This window comes from Mobula birostris, chromosome 16 (genome assembly GCF_030028105.1).
Source record: "Mobula birostris isolate sMobBir1 chromosome 16, sMobBir1.hap1, whole genome shotgun sequence".
NCBI classification, from domain to species: Eukaryota; Metazoa; Chordata; class Chondrichthyes; order Myliobatiformes; family Myliobatidae; genus Mobula; species Mobula birostris.
Window position 1 is genome coordinate 52,832,913 of NC_092385.1, and position 25,749 is coordinate 52,858,661.

At 42.5% G+C, this 25,749-nt stretch overlaps 1 protein-coding gene across 4 annotated transcripts in view; it reads right to left on the reverse strand.

Moving 5' to 3' along the window:
* Positions 1-25,749, reverse strand: part of sema3h (sema domain, immunoglobulin domain (Ig), short basic domain, secreted, (semaphorin) 3H) — a 233,713-nt gene that overhangs the window by 83,538 nt on the left and 124,426 nt on the right. For all 4 annotated transcript variants that reach the window (XM_072280640.1, XM_072280642.1, XM_072280641.1 and 1 more), the window contains one exon: positions 6,292-6,385. In XM_072280640.1, coding sequence (XP_072136741.1) covers positions 6,292-6,385 — 94 coding nt within the window. The remainder of the gene's footprint in view (positions 1-6,291; positions 6,386-25,749) is intronic.

Consider the following 25,749-nt stretch of genomic DNA (forward strand, 5'->3'; position numbering starts at 1 on the left):
AGGGTGTTGAGCCACCCTCTTCACCAGGCAAGCCTGGTGGGGAGCCGGTTTAGTCGCCGACCACCCGACCATGCGACAGGTAGTACTGGGTTACATGGTACCAGTATCAGTAGTTTATTGAGTATGCCCGTAAGAAAATGAATCTCAGGGTTGTATTTGGTGACATATATGTACTTGGACAATAAATTTACTTTGAACTTTGAGAGGAAACCCAAGTGGTCTTAGGGAGAATGTGCAAGCTCACTCAGGCAGCACCTGGGGTCAGGAGTGAGCTCAGGTCCTTGACGTTGTGAGATTGTGGGTCTACTAAATTTGTCTGCTATAAGCATTCAAGTCTTGCTGTCGCAGGAGTAATTTTGAGACTGAAAGCAAGTGGTGAGGAGACTTTCCGCACAGGTGAGATGAGATCACAGATGACTGAATTCACAGTACAAGTTCTTGCTGGTGAGGTTTTGCTTCTCCCCAGGGACCTGTGTTGCTCATGCTGAAACTAGATGAGTGAAGCGTTGAGGGTGCAGGAGTTCACCAGGAAGCAGACGGGTCCTTGGGAGTAAGGGATGATGTCAGCTCTCATCAGTTAGCCTCTCTGCCTTCTGCCCTCAGCTTTCCCTGGCTAAGACTAAGAATCAGCAGACTATGACTTAATTGCAAAAGAGAGAGGGAGTAAAAGCTCTTTGTCCCTCCTTCCTCTCTTCTCTAAACTCATGATTACCCATTCACAGAGCCACCTGGCCCTTCTGTGGGGCACCAGTAATGGCTACTGCTGGGAATGGGGCCTCAATCCCTTCCCTAACCAGTAGCCACAATGTTTTCCACCCGCAGGAACATGGCTAATCTAATAAAGAACAACCCAACAGTATTACAAAATTGTGTCCTGTAGGGTAAATTCCTGTATCATCAGGAATTCAATACCACTAGTTTTTAAATTCCTCAATAAACTCTGGGAGGTTCGGTATACAACGCTTCTGTTTATCAGCTGCCACCCTATGGTTCGCTAAAGAAAGGGAATCCCCCTCTCCCCACCCCCCTCTTCCAACCATCCACCTTCCCCCATACCTAGCTTCACTTATCACCTTCCAGCTTGTACTCTTTCCCCTCCCTCCACCTTCTTATTCGGACATCTTCCCCCTTTCTTTCCTGTCCTGATGAAGGTTTGCGGCACAAAAAAATCAACAATTTATTCCTCTCCATAGATTCTGCCTCACCTGCTTGGGCTCCTGCAACATTTTGTGTGTGTTACTCTGGGTTTCCATCGTCTGCAGAACCTCTTGCTCAGCTAAATCGTTTTGTTTCTCTTTCACCCTTTCGCTTTTCAACACGCTTCTTAAAACCTGCCAGTCTTAACCAAGTTGGAGCTCATTTTGTCTAACATGGTTTGGTTTAAAGTTTTGCAAACGTTTGAATTTTTTTCCAATATTACTAGCAACAGGCAAAAACAATCACTGAGATAGCAATTTCGGATGATCTCTGATTTCCAGAGATGCCTCAGAGCTTCCACCCAGATTATCTGGACATTAATCATAATCCAACCCTGATTTGCTTCTTACTGTAATTTTTATGTGGGATTTCTGCAAAGATCCAGTCTGCTCCTGGTGAGCTTCATAATCCTCGGTCCTGTGATGTTTAAGCAAATCGGGTCAAAGTCCACGGATTCCGATGTCTATGGTACAGTAATGAAATCCTGTGTGACTCCTTGTTCATGTGTAGAGCATGTTGTGGAACGATAGGTTGCAACTCAGCAGCTCCGTTAGTGACAGCTGGTCGGACAGCTGCTGATAACTCACTAGGCTACCTAAGCCAGCAACAGTCAGTCCTCCCTGACCAGATCTCACGATAAATTACAAAACCTTGCGACGGGCTACCAGAAATGGAGATCCCTGGGAAACAGCTGAGTCTGTGAAATATAACAAATAAGCAGCAGACCGAGACTGATTCTTTCCTCCTTTCGTATCACCCACTGACTATCCTAGAATGCAAAGTTTCGCCCACCAGCTCTTTACTCACTAGATTTTTATCTAAAAGCAAAAAAAAACTGCAGATGCTGGCAATCAGAAATAAAAAGAGAAATCTGAAACTAACTAGATGGGTCAGAGAGAGAAAAGCTGAGTTAACATTACAGATCTTTTATCAGAACTAGCCAGTTTGGACACAAACGGGAAAAGCTGGCTATCTGAAATTGTTCAACTCAGTGTTGAATCCAAAGGGGTACCATGTAGCTGATCAAAGATGAGATGCAATCCCTTGAGTTTATGTTGGCCATTATTAGAATAACGTAATTGTCCAAAGTCAGAGGTGTCAATGTGGCAATGGAAGGCAGTCAGGAACGCAGGACATTATTAGAATAACGTAATTGTCCAAAGTCAGAGGTGTCAATGTGGCAATGGAAGGCAGTCAGGAACGCAGGATCATCCTAAGGGTCTGAACAAAATATTCTTAAGAAGTGATCACCCAATCTATGTTGGCTTTCCCTTTTTATAGGCATTCGTTAGTCTCATAGGACCATGGATTTGCGCCTTGAAGGTTTCCATGGCACAGGCCTGGGCAAGGTTGTATGGAAGACCGGCAGTTGCCCATGCTGCAAGTCTCCCCTCTCCACGTCACCGATGTTATCCAAGGGAAGGGCACTAGGGCCGATACAGCTTGGCACCGGTGTCGTCGCAGAGCAATGTGTGGTTAAGTGCCTTGCTCAAGGACACAACATGCTGCCTCAGCTGAGGCTCAAACTAGCGACCTTCAGATCACTAGACCAACACCTTAACTACTTGGCCACACGCCAACACAAAGGCTTTCCCTAGAAGGGTTCTTAAAATCATCTTGGATTGGCAACAGTATCTCCTCCCCAATTATCGTCAGCACAGGTGCATCACAAGACAGTGTGCTTAACACCTACTATACTTGCTTTATACTTACAACTGTGGGGCTAAGTACAGCTCCAATGCCATATTTAACTCTGCTGATGACACCACTGTTGTTAGCCAAATTAAAGGAGGTGACAAATCAGCATATAGGAGGGAGATTGAAAACCTGGTTGTGCGGTGTCACAATGATACACCTATAAGTCAATGTCAACAAAACCAAAGAGCTGATTATTAACCACAGGAGGAAGAATTTGGGGGTCCATGAGCCAGTGCTCACTATGGGATCCAAGGTGGAGAAGGTCATTACCTTTAAATTCTTGGGTGTTATCATATCAGAGGATCTGTTCTAGACCAGCCATTTCAAAGAAAGCACAGCAGCGCCTGTACTTTCTTAGAAGTTTACAAAGATTCGGCATTTCATCTAAAACTTTGACACACTTCTATAGATGTATAGTGAAGAGTGTCCTGACTGGTTGCATCATAATCTGGTTGCTTCATGATCTGGTTTTTTCAATACCAGTGCCCAAGAATGAAAAAACCTACAAAAAGTGGTGGATGCAGCCTACTTCATCACAGGAAAAGCCATCTACACTATTGGACAAATCTACAAGGACTGCTGGCACAAGAAAGCAGCAGCCAACATCAAGAACTCTCATCATCATGCTCCCTTCTCACTGCTATTATCAGGAAGTAGGCACAGGAGCCTTAGGCTCCACACTACCAGGTTCAGGAACAGTTACTGCCCCTCGACCATCAGGCTCCTGAACCAGCATGGATACCTTCACTCACCACAACACTGAATTGATCATTGCACACAACAAATGGACTCACTTTCAAGGGCTCTACGAATCACGTTCTCGATGTTATTTATTTACTTATTATTACTTGAGGTCCAACAATGAGGTCCTGGCCCGTGCCCAGATACTCAGCCTCTTCACCCTGCTCCAACAACGCCGTCTCCGCTGGCTGGGCCACGTACACCGCATGTCAGTTGGGAGGATCCCGAAAGACCTGCTGTACGGGGAACTGGCCTCCAGCAAGAGAGCACAAGGACAGCTTCATCTCATTTCAAAGACGTTTGCAAGAGAGACATGAAGTCACTGAACATGAACGTCGAGAGGTGGGAGGACATCGCAAGTGATCGCTCTCACTGGAGGCTGGAACTATGCAGAGGTCTAAAAAGAGGAGAAGAGAAGCTGAGGCTTGCTGCTGAAGAAAAGCGCACTCATTGGGAAAACAGCACCAAGACAACACTGGAGGACGGCGCCTTCAAGTGCAGCCGAGACTGTCGCTCCCGTGTGGGACTCTACAGCCACAACAGGCGCTGCTCTAACACAGACTGAAGCAAGACTTTCCAGGCGCAGATCCATGGTCTCGCGAGACTAACGGATGCCACCAATCACTTGTTTCTTTCTGCATTTGCTCAGTTTGTCAAACTTTATTTGTGTGCAGTTTTTCCATTGATTTTATTGTACTTCTTTGTTGAACTGTGAATGCCTGAAAGAAAATGAAACTCAGGGCACATATATGGTGACATATAGATACTTAAATAATAAACTTATTTTGAACTTTTAACTTTGAGGTAAGTTATTTTAAGACTTGAGTCACGTGATGAGTCAAATAATATTGAAGGAGTTTGCCTCAGTGAGGTCAGTTTCAAAACTTAGGTTTTGAAAACTTTGCTCTCGCAACTGAGGGCTAGATTTGTGGCATTCAAGACAATGATCTAGAACTTTACAAGAACTCCAACTATGACTTACTGTATGGAAAGCTATCTGAAAATCAAAAAAGTAATTCCGAGAGATGGAATCCGATGCACATCAAATCTGGCAGGATTTTCAGCCAATTACTTCCTACAAGGGTAAAACCTATCATCATAAATACCAGCGATGCTTCACTCACCATTGAGCTGAATGCCTTTCATGCACGCTTTGAAAGGGAGAATAAAACTACACCTGTGCAAATCCCTGCAGCATCTGGTGACCTTGTGATGTTTATCTCAGAGGCCAATGTTAGAACACCTTTCAAAAAGGTGAACCCTCGCAAGACGTCAGGCTTCAATGGTCTACCTGGCAGGGCACTGAAAACCTGTGCCAACCAATGCACTGGAGTGTTCAAGGACATCTTCAATCTCTCTCACCACTGCAGTAAGGTTCCTGTCTGCTTCTAAAGGGCATCAGTCATACTGACGCCCAAAGAGAGCAGGATGTGCTACCTCAACAATACTTTCCACATCTACCATTATGAAGCACCTTGAGACGTTGGTCATAGGTAGAATTAACTCTTCCCTAAGCAAAGACATGGACCCACTGCATTTTGAGTACAGCTGATGCAATCTCACTGGGTCTTGGTCCATCCAGACAACATCAATACCTACGTCAGCTGCTTATTGATTGCAGCTCAGCGTTATATTAATTACTCAACTACTGTCACTACAATAAATTACTAGAAAAGATAAGCTCTAAAATTAAGCTGTTTGTTTGATTTTCCAACGTACCAAGTTGGCTGCAATATTTCCTGCATTACAACAGCTATTCCTCAAATGTCCTTCATTGGCTGGGGCATCCCCATATTGTGAAAGACAGCAAATAAATGAACAGAATTCTGTCACTTTATGCATTGAATAACCTAGAGTTCAGTTATAATGCGGATGTGTCTGTACATGCATTAACCTGTTAGCCTTTCATTTCTGGGGACTGGTTCAAGTCCAACCAAGTACACAGTTGGATGTGTGGTGCATTGAGCCACATACCTTCATTTCCCTTTTGGACTCTAGATTCAAATTCTGAGCTAAGATTTCCATGTGTCGGACAATCTCAACTGTGTTTTCTGCAAGGATGAAAGCCAAATAATCGAGTGATGAATGGGTATTGTCACTCAGAGCTTTCAGTGCTATGTCACATGGGAAATGGAAAATATCACTAAATGTCAAGAGGTTGACATCAAGCCATATTTTTCAGAGGATGATGAAAGAGCCTTACATTGCACTCGACTGTCAAAGGATGGAGTGGGAGATCTCAGACTCTCTGATTGGGGTGGCCCATCACCATAATTTTGTGCCATTTCGTATATGTTGAGTCATTTTTCAGAACAATCACTCAGTCTAAGCTGAAATATCAAGGCACTTGACGATGGCACCGAACAGGCTGTGAAATCCCTAATGCTGACATCAAGTGTGCAAAGGAACAGAGTTCTCTCATCCAGTCACATCAATCTTCACTTGCCATGAATTCCATCAAACCCATTATTTACACAGAAACAGGACTATAGTGAGCACTTGTTAGAAGTGCTGACCATTATCACAACCTACTCATTTTAACAGATATTTCTCAATGGCAACTGGAAAGCATGCCTGTACAAACATTCCTGAAATGGCACACTGCCCCAGTCATTTTCCACTCTGCCCAGGGCAGTTCCCATCCACGGTTCTCACCAATCATTGCTGAGGCGATCCGCTGCTGAGGATCATATGGGCACTTCCCTTTGCCGCATTCTGTCTGCTCGTGGTTCAGCGTTAGCTGCTCATCCTGCAGTGGTGGACAAGGGGCGGTGGGGGTGGGGGGGGGGTCAGAGAAGCAGGAAGGAAAGCAGAGGGTCAGCTACAGTAACAAATACCAGCATCAAAAGCATCATCCGCCCTTCGCCCCTCAGCCCTCAGCTACCCCCACCAAAAGGCATCTTTACATATCTTGTGGAGATGACACAGCTGTCAGGTTCATGCAGAGTGCAGTGACTATGGTTTTTTTGTGTGAAAATAGACCAAGGGCACTTGCATCATCTGAGAAAGGAGGCACTGAGAACCCCCAAGTTGTGTAAATGGTTGCATCACAGACAGGAATGCAAAAGATTGCACAGAGCCGTGGACGCTGCCCAGTCCATCACACACAGCTCTCCCCAACACAGAAAGCATCTACACGAGGTGCTACCTCAAGAAGACAATATACAACCATAAGACACAGGAGCAGAATTAGGCCACTCAGCCCATTGAGTCTGCTCCACCATTCCATCATGTCTGATCCCAGATCCCACTCAACCCCATACACCTGCCTTCTCGCTGTGCCCTTTGATGCCCTGACCGATCAAGAACCTATCAACTTCCGCCTTAAATACACCCATGGATTTGGCCTCCACCACAATCTGTGGCAGAGCATTCCACAGATTCACTACTCTCTGGCTAAAAAAATTCCTCCTTACCTCCGTATCTATCAAGGATACCCACCATTTGGCTCATGGCCTTTGCTCATTGCGAAAGCCAGGCTGAAGATACAAAAGCCTGAAGTTGCACACCACCAGGTTCAGAAACAGCTACCTTGCTACATCTGTCAGGTTCTTGAACTGACCTGCACAACCCAAGTTCTACCCCATCTACTGACCATCACTTGTACCGCCATGGACTTGCCTCTGATTGGGGTTCTTTTTGCACTGATGCCTGGTTATGCAGAGAATTTTTCTTCACCGCCTTGTATAATTTATGTATAATTAATGTTCTGTACATTGCCTGAATCTTCATGATTCATTGTACCTATATGTTACCATAAGCATGCGATGATAAAAATGACGACTTAACTTGGGAAAGCTGAGATCAAAACCAAGCAGGGGGCATTGGACAAATTATTCATAAAAGAGGTGGTTCTAAGGAGAGAGAAGCTGATGTTTTCAGAAAGGAATTCCATCCCAGGCCTTGGAATCTCCATGACTGAAGATACAGTGATGTGAAGGTGAAGATACAGTGCTTCTGAATTGGGACTCCAGAATGAGTCATTAATCTCAAATGTTCATGGTAAAATTATGTATAGTTTACATTTTTCGTGTCTGCTGCTTATACGATTCTCTGTGCCTGTGATGCTGCCCCAAGATTTTCATTGCACCTGTGCATACATCTAATTATTCATAGGACAATAAACTTGACTTTGACTCTGACTTTGCTGTTTGACTCGTTGAGTTTTTCTTCGATTGCTTACTTTTAATCTAGTAAAAAACTCTTCACTACACAAGGAGCAGATTGGCGCATTGCTTAACGTTCAGGCTCTAACTCTGCCAATTTTTGTTCTGATTCTGCTACCTGCATATTCCCAATATCCTAATTTCCATGAATTGTGGCTCTGCACTCAGCTTGCTAGGCCCAAAGTTCTGCAGTTTTCACCATGAATCTCCCAACTTCCTTTCATAGTTGGCTCCTGGACTTCTGGTTTCTTGGTAAATAAATGAAGAAAAAACCTTAGAGGATGAAATTTTTAGTATTATTTATGTACATAAAACCAATCTTCATTTACAATAATTTTATTAAATATTCATAAAATATGATTTTGCTAAGCATTGGTACTAACAACTCATTAAATCTGGCTAATACGTGGGGGCATAATTTTATGGTGATTGGAGGAAAGTATAGCGGCGGAGAGGCATCTGAGGTAAGTCTTTACACAGGGAGTGGAATATGCTGCCAGGGTGGTGGTAGAGGCAGAAACTCTTAGATGGGAAATTAGATGATAGAAAAATGAAGGGTTATGTGGGAGGGAAAGCGTAGATCAATCTCAGAGTAGATTAAGAGGTCGGCTCAACATTGTGGGCTGAAAGGCTTGTACCATGCTGTAATGTTCTTTGTTCTATGTTCTACAAACACAAACTGAACTCAAGATAAAACAGAATATATTATGCTCTGATATTGATTTTCTATAAAACCCATTTCTTTGAAATGCATCTCTACTATTATTTCCTTTTGATACTGTCAATTAATATCATGATTTCTCCACAGAGAAATCATGGGACATTTTACAACTTTAAGTAAGCTCTGTAAGTCTGTCACTGCTGTATTTGTGCAGTCATATGAAACACTTGGAACAGGCATACAAAGAGAAAGAGGCAGCTCTGTTTTGATAGCGAACAATGCTTGCAGCTTTATACGCCAGATGGAAAACGAATCCAAGTGGCATAAGAGAGAACTGAATGACATGTATGTTATTAGCCTTAAGGTTCTGCCTTGAGGGATTGTAAATGTGTGCCCTGTGTGTAATGTCAGTGCAGGAGGGCAGCTAACTGTATTGTGTAATTCAGTGGGTCCCAACCACCGGGCCGCGGACCGGTAACGGGCCACAAAGCATGTGTTAATGGGCCGCGAGGAAACGATATGAGTCAGCTGCACCTTTCCTCATTCACTGCCTCGCGCTGTTGAACTTGAACATAGGGTTGCCAACTGTCCCGTATTTGCCGGGACATCCCGTATATTGGGCTAAGTTGCTTTGTCCCATACAGGACCTCCCTTGTCCCATATTTCCCCCAATAAGGTAGAGCATTCCTATGAAACTTTTCATGCCGAAATGTCATGAAGCAAAGAAGCAATTACCATTAATTTATATGGGAAAAATTTTTGAGCGTTTCCAGACCCAAAAAATAACCTAACAAATCATTCCAAATAACACATAAAACTGAAAATAAATAACAGTAACATATAGTAAAGGCAGGAATGATATGATAAATACACAGCCTATATAAAGTAGAAATAATGTATGTACAGTATAGTTGGGAAGATGAAGGCAAAACTGAGTTGTGAGGAAAAAAATCAGCACACACGCGCATGCGCACATTACATGTGCACGTCACGCATGTGCACAAAGTGCCTGTGCAAGGCTTCATGGTCACTGTAGTCTTTCCTGGGGTAAAGTGTCCCGGGATTTGACTGCTACTTTTGTCCCTTATTTGGGAGTGAGAAAGTTGGCAACCCTCACTGTAAAAGACATGTTGAGGTGAGTTTAACCCTACTTGATCACTCCCCCCCAACCGCTTGGCCGGTCCGCAAGAATATTGTCAATATTAAACCGGTCCGTGGTGCAAAAAAGGTTGGGGACCCCTGGTGTAAGTGATGCTATGATCCAGAATTGTTCATCCATTGCCAAAATGGCAGCTGGCTTAACCTTTGTCCCAAGCAAAGTCTAGCAGTTTGTGTGACATTACACAGTGCACCCCAACAGCTACCTTTGCTAGTTGACAAGTTTTTTTTCCCACACACTAAATGCCTACTTTACAGGGTGGGTGTAGAGAGGGCATGTCCTTGCGCGGGAGAATGTAGAAATAGGAGATGATTGTTTAGAAATATGGGCAGCTCATTTAAGGAAGAAATGGCATTTTTTTTTCCTCTCTTAGTTTTTGCAAACTCTTTTCCTCAGAGATTAGTGGAAGCAGCGTACATAAATACTTCTAAGGTGGTAGTGAATAGATTCTTGATAAGCAACATTAAAGGATACAGAGGTTAGGGAGGAATGTGAAGCGGAGAGTACAATGAAGTCATCCATGATTTGATTAAATGGGTGTTGCAGGGACAAAGAGCTAAGTGGCCTCTTTCTGCTCCTAGTTGTGTGTACCATGTCATATAGCACAGAAATTCACACAGATTCCACTTCATTCCAGAAAATGGTGGCCAATATTCTTTCCTGTGCTTAACACTTCCTTTATACTTATCCTACGTTAATCCTCCCAGATTTACAGCAGCCAGCTAATCTACCAAGGTGCACATCTTTGGGATGTGGGAGGTAATTGGATCACAGGGAAGAAACACACACAGTCATAGGGAAACTCCACATGGACACATCCGGAGATCAGGATTGAAAGTAGGTCACTGAAGCACTGAGACGGCCACTCCACCAGTGATGCCACTCGTGTGTATATGTTTTCTTCAAGAATCCCCAGGTCTTTCAAAGAATCCTGTCATCAGACTTAGGGGCTGGGGGGAATAGGGAGTGGCTCGGTGAAAGAAGCAAATCCCTTTCCACTTCCGATCAAACCATCCCCCATTGAATGTTGCCTTTTCATTCATTTTCACATATTTACAGTGGGCGTCAACTGGATATTAGATATTCTTGAAACTGAAACAGTTGATGCAAGAACATTACCAGAACAGCCAAACAAATAGCCAGTGAAGAACGCGGAATGGATTGAAAGGTTAGCTGAAGTAGAGTGTGAGGAGCCACACAACCAAGGCTCTTTTTTTGGTAACATAACTTGATGACCTTATGTCCCTTCTCAAATTGGGATTACAATACCAAACTGTATCAAAATTATAAAGGTAAGACTTTGACACCTATATATAAACAGTATTGATCTGAACTTTCTGACCTGCATGTTTCAGTTGTCTCCACTCTGAGATACGTTTTTCCAACTGGAGTGTCTAGTTTTAATTGACACTTTCTAAATAAATGAGCAGGTATGATTTTGTTCCCAATCAGATCCAAGTGACTTCATAGAATTTGGGCGGGGACGGGGTAGAGGTGCAAAGAAAGTTCCTGACCTGACCAATTTGGCGCATTTGATTTAATTTCATTCCAGAAAATGCTGGGGCCAATAGTCTTTTCTGTGTTTAACACTTGTGGCAAAAGACAATTTTCTCCCCCTCCCACCACGTTCTATGTTTTAGGGAGCGGTACAAACTAACAGTGATGTCACCTTTCACAGACAATATCGCATGAAATACCAGCAACCTCTGCAGTCATTTTCACAATTACTTTCACACAGATATTTGCATGTATGTATGCAGAAAACTACCACATATTACAACAGCAGAGTTCTCTCAGTAACATGTAGTTTAACTTTCATAATACCTAACTAAATTTGATTTGAACATTTTTATGGAATCTCACAGCATGGAAGTGAGCTCTTTGGCTAAATTATTCCATGCAGATTCCCATTTACACTTGCACCATTTGCCTGCATTTGGCTTATATTCCTAAAATTACCTGTACATGAACCTCAAGAAGTGCCTTTTAAATGCTGTTCATTAACGTACCTAAACTATTTCCTTTGGCTGCAAATTCCATGCATTGACCAGACTCTGGGTAAAAGATTTGCCTCTCAGGTTCCCATTAAAACTGTTAAATCACATAATAAAAAGATTTGAAAAGAAAACTATTAAATCACAACACCCTAAACCCCTTGTATGTACTCCAGTTCTTGATTCCCCAGTGCTGGGAAAAAGACTGTGCACATTCACCCTATCTATGCCCCTGATGATTTTATACACCTCCATAATATCACCCCAATTCTCCGACGCTCCAAGGAATAAAGTCCCAGTCTGCTCAGTTATGCTCCAGAATCCAGACCCTCAAGTCCTGGCAACATCCTTATAAATCTCCTCTGGATTCTTTCTAACTAATGGCATCTTTCCTATTGTAGAGTGACCAAAACTGAGCATAATATTCTAAATGTGGCCTCCACCCAATGTCTTGTACAACTGTAACATAACATCCCGACATCTGTACTAAAAAGCGAGTAACTTCTCCCGTCAGTCTGAGTTTTACATTCAAGTTCCTGCTAAAATGTTTTCTTTTGTTCAATGCCTAGACATTCTTTCCCTTCTTTCAATTCGTTTAAGTGGGAAAGATTAATATGCTCTTATTAGTTTGCAAGAATTACAATTGTAATTTGCAAATATAAACAGATGAACTCAATTCTGCCCATTTGTCTGAAATGTACAACTCCAGACACGGTTTAGGTTTCCGTTAAAATGCAGCACCAACAGTTAATGGCCAACTTCAGCATAAATTGACTAAGTTTTATGCCATTAATCAGCTTTTAGTAGCGTGCAGAATGTGGAAAGTAGACTCAGGCACTGTCAGCTTGGTTCGCTGGTTGCTTGATACGTACTTTTGTCTGTGTGTGGTGGATGATTGTATACTTCACTAAACTGTGGCTCAAGGAAATTAGTTAAACCCCGAGCATGCGAGGGAGAAGCAAAAAACCCTGCTATGATTTTCTTTTCCAAGTAAACTTGTTTTGGCAAGTCCTCATCTTACACTTGCAAACTGTGTAATGCATATTGGCTCATTTTAAAGGTAAAATATTTGATAAAGCATGTTTTTATAGGATAACGTTTTGAGGATTTATTCATCAAATGGAATGAAGGGTAACACGCACAAAATGCTGGAGGATTTTGGCAGGTCAGGCAGCATCTATGAACAGTTGACACTTCAGGCCAATACTCTTCTAATGGAATGACTATGCCCCAATGTGAAGACATCCCTGCGAACATCACATTTGATGCAGCCAATGTGCAACTCACATTTAGCTGGAAACAAGCAACATCCTGTCTGGTTGAGTTATTGGAGATCATTTATTCTGGCGAACAAAGATCACCAGTGACTCGGTTCAGGTGCTTCTGTCCTCATGGAAACTATCCCAGGCAATCTTGCACCAAAATTGTTGAATGGTGAAAGATTTATAGAGATAGGTTCCATGAGCACAGAAACATCTTCTGAGCTGAGGCAGAGACTGACTCATTGTTTACGTTGCCCACAATATGAAGAGATTGATGTAACAACTCCAATAAGCAGGGTCACCAGACCCCCTCAGCTCCTCAGATCACCTGGGGATTATTCCTGGGTTGACAAGGCGTAACCCAACTGATCTCTGACCAAAGAGATTAAAACAAATCCAAGTAACATCTGAAGGCCTGACACAGATTCAAGTCTGTGACTCCCCCATTATTCCGTACATAACTGTACCTGTTAGTGAAAGAGGTCGGAGGAGAATGGCCAGACTGGTTCAAGCTGACAGGAAGGTGACTGTAACTCAAATAACCACACTTTACAAAAGTGGTGTGCAGAAGAGCATCTCTGAATGTACAGCACGGTGAACTTTGAAGCGAATGGGCTACCACAGCAGAAGAGCTCACCGAGCTTCACTCCTGTACCTAATAAAGTGGCTACTGAGTATATATTTCTCAGATTTCTTTAATAGAAAGCACCAATTATCCAAATGAACATGAAATGTTTCTCCTGCTGTGAAAGTTATCATCTCAACAGCTCAAAAATGGCAGAAAGGACAATTCTTTGTTAAATTTTTTTCAGCTCTCAGCACTGAATAGCAGGGCAAGGACATGGCTCCAAGATAGGAAAGGCTATAGTCCTTTTGTCCTCCCTGAACTTCTAGAGTGTGATGGTGGAGAAAATAGCCTGGTAGATTATTTTGCAAATAGTGGATCCACATTAAAGTTTGCCTCATTAGCTGTCCACAGGAAAGGCCTAGATAGAATGGATGTGGAGAGGATGTTTCATATGGTGGGAGAGTCAAGGACCAGAGGACACAGCCTCAGAATACAAGGACATCCCTTTAGAACAGAGGTAAGAAGAAATTTTTTTAGTCAGAGGGTGGAGAAACTTGGAGGCCAAGTCATTGGGCATACTTAAAGCAGAAGTTGATAAGTTCTTAATTAGTAAGGATGTCAAAGGTTATGAAGAGAAGGCAGGAGAATGAGATTGAGAGGGAAAAGATAAATCAGCATGATCAAATGGTGGAACAGACTCAATGGGCTAAATGGCCTAACTCTGCTCCTAGCTCTTATGGTCTTACAGGGAAACTGTGTCCTTGCTTGTGGAGCTGCAGCCTCACAGTGCCCAAGAGCCAGGTTCCACCCCGGTATAGTTTGCACTGGAAGTGCCTGGATTTCCCTCATATAGATAAACTGATCACTGCTGACTGACCCTAGTGTGTAGATGCAGGGTATGCAGAAAGCTGATGGGAATATGGGGAGAATTAAAAATGAAAGGTTTAATGCAGAAACAATGTAATTGGATGGCTGATTGTCGATATGATTCAGTAGACTGAAAGGACGGCTTTCATATTGTATCTCTCTACGACTGATCACTGAAAAGATCAAAGTAAATTTATTATCAAACTATGCGTATGTCACCGTATACTACCTTGGGATTAATTTTCTTGTGGGCATTTACAGGAAAATAAAAAAATTACAATGGAATTTACAAAAAAAAATGCATAACAAAGACTGGCAAACAACCAATGTAAAAATCAAGACAAATTGTGCAAATAATAACAATAAAAAGTACTGAGAACACGAATTACAGAGTCCTTGAAAGTGAGTTGTGGAATCAGTTCAGTGTTAAGGTAAGTAGAGTTATCCACATTGGTTCAGGAGCCTGATGGTTGAAGGGTAATAATTGTTCCTAAATCTGGTGGTGTGACCCCAAAGGCCCCTGTAGCTCCTTTTCCATAGCAGTAGAAAAGAATCTGGCACTGCTGCCTTATTTAACACCAAGCAGTAATGAGTCAGATGACCAATGAGTGAACTTCCTGTCATAGCTCCTGCAGATTGTCCTTTGTCTCTCGAGGAGTCTCTAACATCACAGCAGTGCATTTGTGCCATCCCTGACCTTACAGGAGCAGGACATCTCCTATTGTGACCTGTTAAGTCTTTTCTCATCTCCTTTCCAGCTGACAAGAAGAGATATTGGTACATCCAGGGACTCTTCAAGGAGCATATGTCTTTGCAAATATTGAAAAAAAACAGATGTCGAAGAAAAATAAAGAAAATTCAGCCTCGCTGTAATAGATGTTTCCACATCACCATTCTGTTAAATCATTTTCAGAATTTTATAATATAACATTTGATTATAAAGAAGGATGCTTTCCATTAAGATCCACATTGAAGCAATATTAAATTTAAATAAATGCTGTGTCCAGTTGAACATGCCAGATGCTTTGAATAAAAATATATTAATGCAGATATAGAATTAACAGAATTTCTTTGTAGTTCCAACACAAGTCCTTCCTAGTCAGTTTCCTCAACAGAATCAAATGCCATACCTGATCCCTGCCACTTTATATACACGCATGTTATTATTGAGAGTTTAATTACAACAGACCAGAATGTTTGAATTGCCCTAGCTCAGTGTGTGCCCATTTGAAATACTGGTGTTCTTACTTTATGCTGAAAAGGAGAGGAAGGATCCATTAACACCCCATACACTCTTGAAGAGGTTTTTTTTTCTGCTTGAATACTTGAGTAGTCCTGTCACCTGCCACATTATAGCTTCTCAAGCCTGAAGTGCACTGTTCCAGTCCAAAGCGGTGCTGGAATCACAGCAATCCAGATGTAATCTATCCAAACAAACAGCACAGACAGGCGCTATCACTCATTAGGATTACTAATCACTCACTTTGCCTTAAAGGGGTACTTTCATAATGTGGCCCTTAACAAAAAAGCATGTGAATGTGTTCGAATTCATTCTTTGTCGTTCTTAGTGATTGTACATATCATTTCTAAAGCTTTGCTAGCTTATAGTAAAGGAAAAGTAGGGGCTGGTGAACATACGCTCTTTGAATTCCCTTGAATAAAGAAACAAACCCAACCATTACCATGGTTATGCTTAGAATGGCACTGTTACAGTAAACTGACCAAAATGTAAGGAATTCTAATAGAAATCTGAAATAAGCTTCAAAGGGTTGAATATAATAAAGAAAACTGGACTCTCATTATCATAAAAGGAAAACTGCAGCAAAGAAATTTCATACTATTATCTTCCACAAAATATCATTACAGGGAGTAGATCAACGGCATTCAGATCTGCAGCCAAGTAAAATACAAGAGGTCCAGGTACGATCTCACATGCGAAGTGGCAATTCAGAATGCATCACTGAAGGACGCTTGACAACTGTGAAAAGGCTTGAACACTATCAGCTCCGACAAAGTGAAACCAAGCGACTTACAGAACTGTGCGTTAGTCTTAGGTATATACATATAGCCAGGGTGTCTCAGACATTTTCACAGTACTGTATTTCTCAATGTGGAGCAGAGAGCGAGGTTGTAAATCTGGCAGGAGCAAAGGTGGATTAGGAATGGTGTGGGTGGAGAACTGCAGGACGGTGTGAGACAAGTGGCAGAGAAGGAGTGCTGGGCCAGGGGGTGACGTAGGTGCAGACGCACCCAGGCCCAAGACACCAGGCAAGGTCATTTGATTCCAAACAATTGGTTTATTGATCATTACAGAATGTCCCTCTGGTGCTTCCTGCTTCCTCCTCTCTCCCTTCCCCTTTTCCCAACCATGATTCCCCTCTCCCTGTCCCCTTCCCATTCTCAGTCCACAACAGAGACCGATATCAGAATCAGGTTAATCATCACCCACATATGTCATGAAATTTGTTTTTTTTTGCAGCAGTAACCATATAGCGCAATACATAAAATCACTACAGTACTGTGCAAAATTCTCAGGCACCCTAGCTATATATATATGTTTCTATGACCTTGGAACAGTACTGTAAGTGACAACAAGATTTCACTCCCAAATGAGTTTAATGCCTTTTATTCCCAGTTTGACTGTGAAAACATGGAGGCAACTTCCTGAACTCCCATAGCCCCCCAATGACCCTGTGATTACAGTCTTTGAGGCCAATGTGAGAGTATCCTTCAGAAGGTGAACCCACAGACAGCACCTGGCCCAGATAGGGCACCTGGCCAAATACTGAAGACCTGTGTTGATCAGCTGGCTAGAGCGCTCACCGATATCTTTAACCTCCCGCTTCAGCAGTCTGAGGTACCATCCTGCTTCAAGGAGGCTTCAATTATACTGGCGCCTAAAAAGGACGTGGTAACCCGCCTCAGTGACTATCATCCAGTAACACTTACATGAACTGTGATAAAGTGCTTTGAGAGGTTTGTAATAAAACATATCAACTCATGTCTGGAAGAGCAATTTGGATCCACTTCAGTTTGCCTACAGGTACACCATGAGGTTGTGTGCTTAGCCCTTGTTCTACTCACCCTACACTTATGACCGTGGGGCTAAGCACATCTCCAATGCCATATTTAAGTTTGCTGACGACATCACTGTCATTGGCTGAATCAGAAGTGGTGATGAATCAGCATATAGGAAGGAAATTGAAAATCTGTCTGAGTGGTGCCACAACAACAACCTCTCACTCAATGTCAGCAAGAACAAAGAATTGATTATTGACTATAGGAGGAAGAAAGTGAAGATCCATCAGCCAATCCTCATCGGGGGGATCGGAGGTGGAGAGGGTCAGCAATTTTAAATTCTTCGGTGTTATCATTTCAGAGGATCTGTCCTGGGTTCAGCACGTAAATGCCATTAGAAAGAAACAACACCAGTTCCTCTACTTCCTTGGAAGTTTGCGAAGATTCAGCATGTCATCTAAAACTTTGACAAATTTCTCTACGTGTGTAGTGGAGAGTATATTGACTGGTTGCATCACAGCCTGGTATAGAAACATCAATGTCCATGAATGGAAAAGCCATCAAAAAGTAGTGGACACGTTCCAGTCTATCAGGGGTAAAACCCTTCTCATCATGGAGCACTGTCACAGGAAAGCAGCATCCATCATCAGAGACCATCACCATTCAGGTCATGTTCTGTCCTCGCTGCTGCCATCAAGAAGGAGGTACAGGAGTCGCAGGACTTACACCACCAAGTTCAGATCAGTTATTACCCTTCAACCATCAGGCTCTTGAACCAGAGGGGATAACTTCACTCAACTTCACTCACCTCAACACAAAACTGTTCGCACAACTTATAGACTCACATTCAAGAACTCTTCATCTCATGTTCTCAATAGTTATTGCTTATTTATTTAGTATTTTGCTTTATTTTTTTGTTTCTTTATATTTACTATGAATACCCACAAGAAAATGAATCTCAGGGTTGTATATGGTGACTTATACGTACTTTGAGAATAAATTTACTTTGAACTTTGAACTTGATTGTGCTGAGGTCAGACAAGTTTATTGATTGTGGGGCACAGCACATGTTCAGGATTGGATTAAAAGTTCAAAGTAAATTTATTATCGAGGTACATACATGCCACCATATACAATCCTGAGATTCATTTCATTTTCTTGAGGGTATACTCAATAAATCGGTAATAGAAAAATAACCATAATAGAGCCAATGGAAGATCACAACAACTTGGGCATCGGACCAGTCTGCAAAAGACAACACACAGGTTGATTCCAAGGTACCTCATGTGCTAAATTGTGCTGGTTGCTGGGTCTCCTGTTTAATGGCTCTATTGACACAAAGTAGTTTCCTGGCCACAATATATTGGATTTAAACTACTTTATTAGCTTCTGAGCTGAATACAGTGTAGCACATTGGATAACGGGAATTGGATGGAGGATGCGTCATTGACAGAAGTGGGCTGAGTAGAATTTATTGTTGAGGCAGTACAGCAAAACTGTGTGGCACATCACAGATCTCAAGTTTTGCGGCCCCTTGGCTACACTCTACTTCTAATCCCACAATAAGATGTTCTTTCTTCAAATAACATAATGTCAGACTGGGTAGTCTTTGGGCTTTATTCCCCCTGAGAAAACAAAATGAGCCGAAAACAAATCTCAGTAGGAACCAGCCAGGCTGATTCTGGGAACAGATGATCAGCAGGGATTGACTCAATGCCGTAATTTAATAGGAAATGCTATTTATTTATTTGTTCATTGTTCACGAGCTGAACATTGTTGGCAAAGCTAGCATTTACAAACCAGCTCTAACTAACTTTGAAAAGAGTGACTTTCTGGTGCTTTTCAGAGGGCATTTAAGAGTCAACCATACCACAATCTGAGCCCTGTATGAAGACATGGGTCACGTGCCTCTGGGCAACCAGTCAGGCTGGATGAACAACCTCAATTAAGACTAACCAGATTTTCCATTAAAGTCTGAAAGCATTTAACAAACTGCCACAGTGTAAATGAACTCTTGTATTTGTATTATTCCTTTAATATCGTAAATCATATCTAAAGAACTACAAGAAATTAAAACAGAATATGCTGGGGATACTCATCTGTAAAGCAAGAAGTGGAGTTAATGTTTCAGACTGAGTTTTCCAGTTCTCATGAAACATCTTCAACCAGAAATGTTATCCCTATTTCTCTCTCTATAGATGCTGCTTGACCTGGTAGATATCCTCAGCATTTTCTGTTTTAAATCAATGTACACTTTTGTTAGATGGTACCTTCTAAAACTTTATGGATGCTAAATAAAGTTCCATTGACTTAACAAAAATTGTTGAACCACCCTCTTTGTGCTTGGAACAATGAGCCTCTTTCATTCACAAATCCTGATCCCTTACTCATTCCAGTCAGTTTAACTACTTGTTGGGACAATTGGGACTGATTGCCATTTCTCCCCCACCTCCCACTCCCCACCAGCTTGGGTGCTTGAAGAGTGGAGTTTTCCCTCAGCTTTTCATCCTCCTATCACCTGCGACAGCACTTGCACCTTGAAATGAAGGGGCTATGGGTCCAAGTCCTGCTGCAGGGTCTAAAACACAACTGAAATTCACAAAATGCAAACTGTTCTTTGTGCACAGGGCACTCGTCCATGCACAAGGCAGTTTTGTTTTATAATTAGTACATGAACTGTACAACTTTATGTAAATTGGCTGTGAAAAACAGTATAAAAACACTGGCCTTTTATGGTAAGTGGTATTATCTGCTGTCCCTCCCTCTCTCTTGCTGGCTCTGTTGCAGACTGAGGCAGATGAGGCATTCACTGGGTACCTGCAATCCCAAGCTGGACTCAGCATTCTCACATTCTCAGTATTATTTATCTATCTATTTATTTATTACATTTGTGGTATTTGCTATATTTGCACAGTTTGCCTTCTTTTGCACATTGGTGAGGATCCCTACCAACCATCCAACAATCTCCAATTGGCCCAATACCATCAGAAAGGAGGCATCAGGACCAGGACGGCCCGACTGGGTTACAGCTTCTTTCTTCAAGCTGTGCGACTAACAAATATCCTGTCACCACCAAGATGTTGTCACTAGGACAGCAAGCTGTTTACTGTTTACCTGTGCTGCGCACTTCACATGCAGTTTGAATTACAAATTATTAACTTATTTATGGTAATATTTTGTCTTATGTGCTGTGTGTGATACATGTTTTGTGGGTGCACTGTGGTCTAGAGGAACGTTGTTACATTTGGCTGCGTATAGGTTTAGTCAGATGACAATAAACTTGAATTTGAACTTGGTTGCTAGTCAGTCTTGATACGTAGTTTTTCATTGATTCCATTGTAGTTCTTTGTTCTACAGTGAATGCCTGCAAGGAAATGAATATGGTGACATCTATCTACTTTTATAGTGAATTTCCTTAGTGGATTGTTTGGCCCCTGTAGTCAGTATGTTGGCAGTAGTGACACATTAATCTGAGAACTCTGGAGCTCAACACCAAAGCTGGCCCTCTCCCATGTCCCTAATGTGGCACACAAGAAACTATTCTCAGTGCAACTAAACAGATTGTCTCTGAATGTGACCAGCAGCTGAAAGACTTACCTAACACTAATACAACCTCTTACTCAAGATAGACCCTACACGTTGACAGGCTAAGCCTTTGCTTCGGGATGTGTAATGAATTCCAGAGCTCACCAGCAGTTGACAAGTTGACGGCTGGCGTGGATGCTGCCGGCGATTTTGAGTTTCAGCTATCTGCACGTGACAGGGTCGGCAAAAGCCTGTCATATAACTCAGCCTTGAATCACTTGCAGCTTGGAAAGCCTGCTGTTATTACTACATCAGAAACATTCCCACAGTCTTTGTTAATGTTTAGACATAAAGAATCAGTACCATCTGAGCTATGAAATACAGCAGAATACCTTAATCTTCATTCGCATCTAGTCAATTCAAACCATTGTGCAGTCACAATATATGTCTGCATCGAGGGTACATAAGCTATTTAATTTCTAAGTATACATCACCAGTCAGTTCAATCATGGCTGATCTGTATCACAAATCTATTAATTTACCATGGCGCGGCATCAGTCATATGAGTGCCCAAGAAGAGCAGGGCGTGCTGTCTTCAATGACTATTGTCTGGTAGCACTCACACGTCCTGTGATGCAAAGCTTTGAGAGGTTGGTGCCTTGGCTCGAATTAACTCCTGCCTGAGCAAGGAGCTGGACCTGCTCCAGATTTACTATCGGCCCAACAGGTCTACAGCAGGTGCAGTCTCACTGGTTCTCAGAGCCATAGACGGCTGAGTTGTCAGCCATCCTACCCAAAGCCATTAAATTATATACACAGCGAGATTAATACCATTGCGGACTGGGGATGGGGGGAGGTGGGTGCAGGACGATAGTGTAGTGGTTAGTGCAATGCTTTACAGCAGCCAGCTGTAAAATCGGAGTTCGATTCCCACAGCTGTCTGTAAGGAGTTTGTACATTATCACCCCCCCCCCCGGGTGCTCTCGATTCCTCCCACATTCCAGGTTAGGGTTAGTGAGTTGTGGACTGATTTGATGACACCAGAAGTGTGGGGAAACTTGCAGGCAGCCGAGTGCAATCTTCCCTGATCTGATTTGACACAAAACAACATATTCCACTGCCCACACGACACCATAACGCTAGAATCAGCCTGCAGGAGTGGCTTTTTTTTTAACCTTTTAGCTGTAATTTTCTCTCCTCCCACCTCCATGCTGGAAGACCACCAGCTATTTATCGAAGTGGTTATGTGTGAGTCCTGTTACGGTCCAGATGGACTACGCAACCTTGTCCTGGATTGGTGCCTGTGCATGTGTGCTCAGCTTCTGGGTAGCCCCTCCATTAAAGCCACGATGCTTTGAACGATCGCAGCCAAATGGAAGCAGACCACATCAGTGATGAACACATTGCACCGGGAACCTCATCGAATGCAAGCTGACGCAAAGCTCTTGCTCATCATAAACATCGTCTCTTGGTCCAAGCACCCCTGTCTTTGCACGGTGCATGCAAAGAAACAGCTTGCAACCAAGCATTTTAACATTGCTGGGTTGGGTTATGCCCCGCACACAAGAACGCTCAGGGCTTCTCCTTAAGGATTTATTCTGGACAGATTTCAGAGATAAGATATGAGAATTTTCATTCTCAGGGCTACCAGTGAAATTACAAATTGACTGTGCTGTATGATTCAATGATTCTAGGAAATGTTTTCCTGGACAATCCAGCTAAGGCCTATCTCCATCTGGAGAAGTGATGTGTTAGCCAGAAGACCATTCCACCATTTTGATTAGCGCAAATAACAGATGAAATTAGCAGCACTTCTAGGAAGAAGGCTGCTCTATATTCAAATGCCACTTTACAAGAATCAATGATTATTACAGAAGTTAACCCTTTGCAAATGCACTTTTAGAAGGAATGCAGAAGGCAGTGTGAGATATAGCAGAGATAGAAGGCAAGTGATGGTTAAGTGCTGGCGAAAGAGTAGGTTAATGGACAGGGAGATGGTCAAGCATGGGCTGAGACAGTGCAAACAACAAGCTGGAAACCTGATTGCACTATAAGTAAAGAACTAAAGCAGGTCACTTCAGCGATCTTAATCCATTATTTAACTGTGAATCCGCAATCAGGTTTTTGCTGCTTCTTGGATTTAATGCAGACTCAGAATTCTTCTGGCATAGAAAACAGGGAAGCCGAGGAGACATAAGTTTCTTAAATAAATGTACTGAGACTGAGAATGTCCTCTGTATACTGCATTCTCTGAGAATGTTATTGTATTTGTGACCTATGGTATCACTGTAGTCTGTATACTTAATTTTACTCTGACAGTTTTATAGTATTCTGACAAAGCTGATGTAGTCTGACTGTGTTAATTTTACTGGGAGGTATAAGATGGCTGTAATCTAATTAAAATAACCATAATCCTGAAATACAGTGCTACTGAACCCTGATATATAGTAATGACATGCCCCATTGTATGCTGTTGTAGTAACCTAACATAAATTGTTATCTGACCTATATGCTGGCCTGATGTACAGTATTACCGCACCCTTCATTTCACTCTCTGCTAACTTTCAGTGCTATAGAAATTATCATTCTAAGCACTTCTGACATTTTTTTCAAAAGTAGCTTGATGCTGTTAGTTCTGAACACTTATTTACCAGGAACACATTATTACATTTATTGGAAGTATAATTTCTGCCATGGACAACTTACCTTGCCCCAGCACCCTCTTACACATAACCCACCTTCCTACACGACCATAAGACATAGGAGCAGAATTAGGTCATTTGGCCCATAGAGTCTGCTCTGATATTTCATCGTGGATGATTTACTATCCCTCTCAAATGCCTTCACCCTGTAAACTTTGAAACCCTTAATCAAGAATTGATTAACCTCTGCTTTAGATATACCCAATGACTTGGTCTCCACAACCATCAGTGGCAATGAATTCCACAAATTCACCACCCTCTAGATAAAGAAGTTCCTCTTCATCTCTGTCCTAAATGGACGTCCCTCTATTCCTGGCCCACTCACTGTGGAATCACCCATGGAACAGGTGAGTATCAACATTAAAATTGTCCGAAATCACACCAGACAAAGGTCTAAGTATTTCTGAGAAAGTATCATATGAGGGAGGAGAAGATGGCGGCACGACGCAGCGTGCAGCGGCCACCCCGGTGAATGATATCTGTTACCTGTCAAGTAGGGTGCTGTGCACAATCCTTATTTGATGGAGACAGACGTGAGAGCTCGGAGGAACATCTGGTGAAACTTCTGAAATGCCTGTTTCGCTGCCGCTGCTACTGCGTGATCCAGAATCTCCAGAGGAGAAGGCCCCGAGTCCTTGGCTTTGCTTGTTGCTCAGTGGCCGGGGCGGGGTCGAAGCACTCGGCAGAGATGGTGCTCAGTGTCGGAGGGCTGGTCGGAGGCTCGAAGTTTTCGGACGGACTCAGAGTCGGCTGCGGTCGGGTGCTCCCAACGCATCGGCAAGTTTGTGGCGCTTCCGTCTGCGTGAGATGATGGACTATCGGGCCTTGAGACTTTTTTTTACCGTGCCCATGGTCTGCTCTTTATCAAATTACGGTATTGCTTTGCACTGTTGTAACTATATGTTATAATTATGTGGTTTTGTCAGTTAGTCTTGGTTTGTCCTACGTTTCTGTGATATCTTTCTGGAGGAAGATTGTATCATTTTTAATGCATGCATTTCTAAATGACAATAAACGAGGACTGAGTGTCCTCATAATCTAATCTAATATGTATGTCACTTCAGTACAATCTATACTAATTAATTCTGCTTTCCCATGTGTAATTTACTCCAGGAGATTTAATATACAGAAGGCCAAATCCTATTTTCCCTTTTTGCTAATGCCAGAATTTCAAGTTTATGTCTCTCATAAAATTTCTGTCGGAGACAGAATCAATAATGTCAGGTCTCCTCCCACAAATCACTCTGCTCTGACTGGAAATAAGAATCTTTCCAATGTTATGTGCAACACCAATTGAACAGTGAGGGGCTTTCTGAGAGTGTGTGTGTGTGAAAGAGAGTGACAGAGTGAGAGAGTACAGAGAGAGGGAGAGAGAGAGAGAGAGGGAGCTGCAAGAATAAAAAAGGCAATGTGAGAGAGAGAGGGGGTATAAGGAACAGGAAGTATGAGAATGTCAAAACCCAAAGCAACATCTTTGCAGACCTCCCAGAATGTTACTAGACATAAAGAACTCCAGTGACCTGTTCCCACAATAAACAGCATAAATCTCTGGGAAGCTCACCATCAAGAAGGTCTTGGAACAGCACATAGATTAGGACTGATCTATGATCTTTGGAAGCATGTTGATGATGTAATCGTTTTCAAAAGGACTTGAAGGATAGTTGAAACTTCAGCAGCTGGAGCCTTTATCTTTTCACCCCCAGCACCTCTCCAAACAGACACCAGTAAATCTCAATGCTTTCAGATATTTAAAGGGCAATCTTCTAAACAGTTTGAAACTTCTATTTGAGAATCTCTGCAACAAGCCAAATTTAACACTACTCACAGAGGACATTTGTAGGAGGCCAAAAGTTCAATGCTAGGTAGACGTAGAGAGATTTAAGGAGCAAACGCCAAAGCTCAGGACCTTGGCATTTATATCTATGTACACTGAGTTGCCACGTTATTAGGTACACAAGTGGAATCCAGTGTGGTTTGCTACTGCTGTAGACCATTCACTTCAAGATTTGATATGTTGTAAATTCAAAGATGCTCTTCTGCACACCACTGTTGTAATGTGTGGTTACTTGAGCTACTGTCGTCTTGAGCCAGTCTGGCCATTCTCCTCTGACTTCTCTCATTAACAAGGTATTTTCTCCCACAGAACTGCTGCTCACTGGATGTTTTTTGTTTATTGTGCCATTCTTTGTCA